Source organism: Vombatus ursinus, unplaced genomic scaffold (genome assembly GCF_900497805.2).
Source record: "Vombatus ursinus unplaced genomic scaffold, bare-nosed wombat genome assembly UNPS02009205.1, whole genome shotgun sequence".
Classification (NCBI taxonomy): Eukaryota; Metazoa; Chordata; class Mammalia; order Diprotodontia; family Vombatidae; genus Vombatus; species Vombatus ursinus.
The window spans coordinates 54,587,615-54,593,614 of NW_020948983.1; the positions used below are offsets into that span (position 1 = coordinate 54,587,615).

Consider the following 6,000-nt stretch of genomic DNA (forward strand, 5'->3'; position numbering starts at 1 on the left):
TCCCCTCTTTCCCACATAAACTCACACTGGATATACAGTCATGCAAACTTGAGAGAGTCTAAGTCGTCAGCTAAGATGGGTATAAAATTTAAAATCCTGAAATGCCCAGTAGAAGCTACTGGGAGAAAGTTCCAAGTGTAAAAATGGTTGACATCTCAATTTTGGCAGGGTACATGTTATGTTTTTAACAGTGTCTTATGGTGACTGCCCTCCCATAGTAATTGAGAGCCAGTGACTGGGGATTAGGGAAGTTCGCTCCCAACTTGGCTGTGGAGTCTCTTCCTTATGTGGGTGTGTCCATTGCTATCATTTCAGGGCATGAAGGAGGGTGGTGAAAAACTGCGGGGTGCCCAGATGGCCGATAAGGCTGGATGGATCAAGAAGAGCAGTGGGGGCCTCCTGGGACTTTGGAAAGACCGCTATCTCCTGCTCTGCAAGGCCCGACTTCTTGTCTACGAGAACGAGGTGAGGAACCCAGCCAGCTCAGTCAAGATATAGCTGTAAGACTTAAGGTGTAACTGTAAGACTTGAGGATCAGAATAGCAAATTGGGGAGGGTCAGGGGTGGAGTAGCAGGTTGGAGGATGTGATAGGTAGAAGATGGGAAGGTTGTCCACGCTAAAAACCAAGGAAGAAATGAGAAGGCAGCAGAAATAGTGGAGAATACAGAGGAGGAGTCAGAACCAAGTGGCACAGTGGGTAGATCGCTGGACTTGGAGTCAGGAAGACCTGAATTCAGATCCCTCCACATGCTTATTAGCAGTGTGACCCTGAGGCAAGTCACTTAATCTTGCCTAGCCTCAATTTCCTCATCTATAAAATGGGGATAATAATAGTACCTATCTCACAGGGCTGTTGTGAGGAACAAATGAGATCCTATGTGCAAAGCGCTTTGTAAGTCTTCAGGTGCTTATATAAATGCTGTTGTCAGTTCTGTGTCTAGTTTGGCCTCTAACATACAGTATGACCTTGGGTAAATCACTTACTTCCTCTGGGTTTTGCTTTCTTCATCTGCAAAACAGGGGTAATGATACCTGCACTACCTCCATTCCAGGGTTATTTTGAGTAACAAATGAGATAACAGATAGGAAAAGCACTTTATAAGTGCAGGATAGTATCATTATCATTAGCATCATCATTATTTTTATTGTTAATAAAAATAATTATTACAGCCATCATCACAGTGGTCTTAGTGATAAACCGAGGTGGAATTCAGCCAAAAGAACGTGCCCCACCCTGGAACAGCCATTCAGTCATATTGTTTTCATTCCCACCACTTCCTAAAGAGCTCTGGTTCTGTCTGAGCCTCCTGTTTCCTGTACAATCTCGGACACTTTATCTATTCTGCTGTTGGCTTAGCAACATGTTGTGTGGACATGATGACCCTGAAGGAGGAGGATGCTTGGACCAGATCATTTTCCAAAGGCAGTATCTCCTTCCCTTATGCTTAGGGAGGCAGTTGGAGAACTGTGAATATTCTTCTATGGATTTAGATCACTGTTTTGCAAACTGTGAATTGTCAGGACACTTCAATATCAGGGCAGAAGGGGCAGGAACTATGATTAAGAGAAGAGTGGGCACAGCTGGCAAGTGTGTGAAGTGGGCATATATGTAAGGATATCTGATCCAGCTCAGTTTCTCAATGATCAAGCCTTCTCTGGGAATGAAGGGTTTCACATAATTGAACTTTTCATATTAAATTAAATTCAGTGAACTTAATTCATTAATACAAACATGAATAAGACATGGTCCCTGAGCTTGTGTAATCTACTTAGAGAGATGATAAGGTCACTAGTAACTATAATTCGAGGTAGAATGTAGTAAGCGCGTAGGAGAGATGTAGACAGTACTATGAGAAATCTCAGGATGTAGAGATTAAGTATTGCTGGGAAGATCAGAGAAGGCTGAGAGTAGTTTAAAAAAAAACTGTTAAAATTATTTTGCTGTAACTATTTTGAATGGAAGTCTTTATATAATATGTTATAGTCTACTTTATTAAATAGAGACTACTAAACAGAACTTAACCTTTTCTTGATGACTCAGGGTCATCCTTACAAACATCCATTATTGTATTGTATAGTAATACACTTCTGTGCGCTTTCAGTTTTTCAGTCTCTGTCTTCAGTGTCAGGCTGTCAGCTGCCACCTCTACTGTCATTGTGCCTGCCTCCAATAGCACCAGCCCCTACTCCCTTCCCTTTGCTGCTTCTAATCTTCTCTGACTTGAGAAATTAAATTATTGAGTTTGTTAGAACTGTTGGTTAAGTAAGAGTCAATAAAACTCTCTGGGAGGTCCTGTGGAGTAAAGTCCAAGACTTTAGTGGAAAGACTATATAACAGCTCTTTCAGGGGCTATAGGACTGAGATGATCATGTTTGACCTCTTGTTATCGTACATGGTTGGGGGCTGAAATTAGATGAATGTCTTTAAGAATAGCTAGTCTGAGGAGCTAAGGAAATAGGAGACCTTCCTCCTCTGGAGTGCTCCAGTATGTCTCAACAAGTTCACAAATGTGTCACAGACTAAAAAAAGTTGAGAAGCACAAATTTAGATTCTTCTCAAAAGGTGCTGCCTTTTGCAGGGAGTCTTATCTTCCACCTCCCCAAGTCCAGCTCAGGGAGTATAGTGCTTGGGGGAAATAGGAGCATTGGGTGAGAATGCAGACACACCTCCAGATGTATCAGACACTGCTGCCGCTGCTACTGTCATTGCCAAATTTGGATGTGCCTGAGCTGAAAACATCGATGTGTGGTGGTATTTTTATAAAGAAATGGTCTTGTCACAGCTCAGCTTCCCAGTTGCTGTGGGAATGAGTGACGGCCCAGCAGCTGTGGGGCTGTCAGACTCTGTCGGGCATGCCCTTGGCCACATCTGGTGGGAGCCTGGGCCATCCTAAGCTAAAGAATGGAGAAAATTCCACTTACCTATTGCTTCATCCGGATCTGATTTAAGAAGAAGAGAGAAAAATTCAATTAAAAAAAAAGATCACTATTTGAAACTCAAACATAATTTCAAGAATTTGATACTTTGGGGAATGGGGGTGGTGGGGGATTTGGCTGTGGGGCAGGAATTAAGAAATGTCTCATAACTCACGTCTTTCCCCTCCCTTTTTTTTTTTTTTTTTTTTTTTGAGACAAGGAACAGGGATCCTAAAGAATGCTTCTGGCTCTCTCTCCCTTGCTGTCAGAAAAGCTGATATTCCAAAGATGCTTCTCCTAATGCTTTGAGTTTGTTGTCTGAGGGGGTAGTTTTTTGAGCTGTAGAAGGTCAGGAATGATTCAGCAATTTGAGCTGAGCTGAAGCTCAGAATGCCCAGAAATTCTCCCCCAGCTGGGGTGGGTATGAGCAGGCAGCTGGTAGCTAGCTGGCCATTCAGGAATAACATCCTCTGGCAATGGCAGCGGCAGAAGGCTGGCCTTACTTCCCCTGACCCCCAACCTTGGCTATAATTTTCTTTTAGAGGGGGGCAGGGGGAATGAGGGAAAGGCAGAGAAAGGGGTTTCCATGTTTGCATTTGTCCAGCTAGGAGGCTGCCTCTGCAGACCTGTGGATAGCAGTAGCTTATCTTAGAAACTGCTTCGGAGTTTTCTGTTTTCTCCACCAGGATCAGCCTCATCAGAGTTCACAGGGAAGCCCCTTAGTGCCCTTATTCAGTCAGTCAATCCTTGTCTATGACTTGATCATCATTTAGAAGGCAGTGTTGTAGGGCCAAGGATCGGACCAGAAGTCGGGAGCCTCAGATTGGAATGCTGGTTCTGGCACATCCTGGATGTGTGACTCAGGGCAAGTCCCATCACCTCTTTGAGCCTCAGTTTCTTCATCTGGAAAATGGGAATAACAATACTTATGCAGAGAGCACCCCTTCCCCCATGTTTCTTTACACTTGAACCATCTACTTGATGGTGAGGCTGTGAAGAAAGCACGTAAACCGTAGTGTGCTGATTTTCTATAGATGCCAAATAAGGAATACATCAATGCTGTAGAGGAGGGAGATCCCTGTGTCATGGGGTCTTGGAAGGCTTTCCGGGGTAGGGGTGGGGGACTTTAGCTAGGTCTTGAAGGATAGGCCTAGGTAGAGTGGAGCCAGGAAGAGAGGATGCACATAAGTCTGAGTTTGGAGATGGTGGTAATGCAGGGCAGGTGTGGTACAGGTTCCCAGGCCTTGAGCACCTTGCAACAACAGAGTTCTTAGAGACTGAAAAACCAGCTTTTTATATCAACAAAGCAGCTCAGATACAAACTTCTACACATGAATTACCAAGACATATCAGTGCATCTCCTCAACAATGCCTTAGAGGTGACAACTGCATCTTAAATCCTTAGCTCAGCTTAGTAAGATCCAGAAATCGTCAGGCCCTTTGCTGTTTCCTGCTGGCTCTCTCTGTGGTACCCAGTCTCAGCTGCTGTGCTGGGAGTTTCTGCCTCTGTTAGGGTGCCAGGGTTACTGGAGGATTCAGCCCCAGGCTCAGCGTGTCCCAGGCCAGACCAGATCCGCTTCTGTTATTTCAGAACCCCCTCCGGGAAGACAAAGCCACACCCAGGAAGAATGCTTTAACTTAGTCACACCCAGGGGATAAACCAATTAACTAGTGGGTGTGTGTGTGTGTGTGTGTGTGTGTGTGTGTGTGTGTGTGTGTGTGTGAGAGAGAGAGAGAGAGAGAGAGAGAGAGGTGGACCTTAGAAACCTCTCCCCACCTCCCTAATTCCCTCTTTTGTGTGTGTTTGGGGGGGGGGGGGGCGGTGTCACCTGAAGTGGTGAGAATTCCAAAAAGGGGACTACAAATGACGTCTGGGGGGAGATTGGGCGTGAAGGCTGCCAACTCTTTGTTGGTATCTGATGCTTCCTTTAATCAGAGAGGATTCAGGGAGATGTGTGGCCACTAAAGGCAGAACTTCCCATGGCTGACACTCTTCTAGGAGAACTGGCCTCAGGATTCCCATAGGCCACTCATCAATGCTTCGTCCCCAGAACTGTTAGTCTTCGCCCTTGCCCTGATGACCAAGAGACCCAAGGATGGGATAGCCCAAGGTGAAGTCCTTTCGATTAATTAATCAAATTAATTCAATCAATTGATTGAATATACTGTTTGGTTGGTGATGTCTTTTGATTCTTGCAAATTGGAAGTTGTCAGCCTCACTCTCTCCTCCAGTCATCACAGTCTAGTGGCAGGACAGAATCAAGACAACGGGTGGTGGCTCACAATGTCGTGGATGACCTTAGCGTCTTGATGTCTAACCAAGCTCCACAGTGCCTGCTTCAGTTGCCTGCGTGGCCATTGGAACAGATTGTTCTCATCTGCCCATTCTATCAGGGGAAGTCTTCACATGTTTGCAGTAGACACCCCCCTAACTCACCAACGAGTTTGAGACCCCTCGGTTATCCTCAGTCTAAAACGGTTTGCTGAGGTGTGGCCACTGCACATGCTATAGCTTGTTGGAGCCGTAGGTGAGAGTTAGGTGGAACGAGTGGACCCCAACGGTGGAAAGCAGCCCTGAAATGGGCTTGGCAACCTTCACACCAGAGGTCCTCATCTTCCCTGAACACACCCTACACCCCCACTGAACATAAGCTTCTTGAGGGCCAACCAAACTATCTCGAGTCTTTTTGTCTTTGTATTCCCTTGTGCCTACAACAGTGCCTGGTACATACATAGCACTCAATAAATGCTTGTTGTTAGTTGATCAGTTAATGGAGCTATTTACGAACTGGCTTATGATCTTAGGCAAATCTCTTTCCCTGTCTGGGTCTTAGTTTACTGTAAAATGAGGCAGTAGGACCATATCAGGGCTTCTTAACTTTCTTTGTGTGATTGACCCCTTTGGCAGTCTGGTGACATCTATGGACCTCTTCTCAAAATAATGTTTTTAAATACATAAAGCAAAATTACAAAGGAAGCTAATTGTTGAATCAAGATATAGATGTAGATATAGATATAGATATGGATATAGATATAGATATAGATATGGATATGGATATAGATATGGCTATGGCTATGGCTAT

At 44.8% G+C, this 6,000-nt stretch overlaps 1 protein-coding gene across 2 annotated transcripts in view; it reads left to right on the forward strand.

Moving 5' to 3' along the window:
- Positions 1 to 6,000, forward strand: part of PLEKHO2 (pleckstrin homology domain containing O2) — a 39,225-nt gene that overhangs the window by 7,600 nt on the left and 25,625 nt on the right. For both annotated transcript variants that reach the window (XM_027851543.1, XM_027851544.1), the window contains exon 2: positions 316 to 465. In XM_027851543.1, the coding sequence (XP_027707344.1) occupies positions 316 to 465 (150 nt within the window). The remainder of the gene's footprint in view (positions 1 to 315; positions 466 to 6,000) is intronic.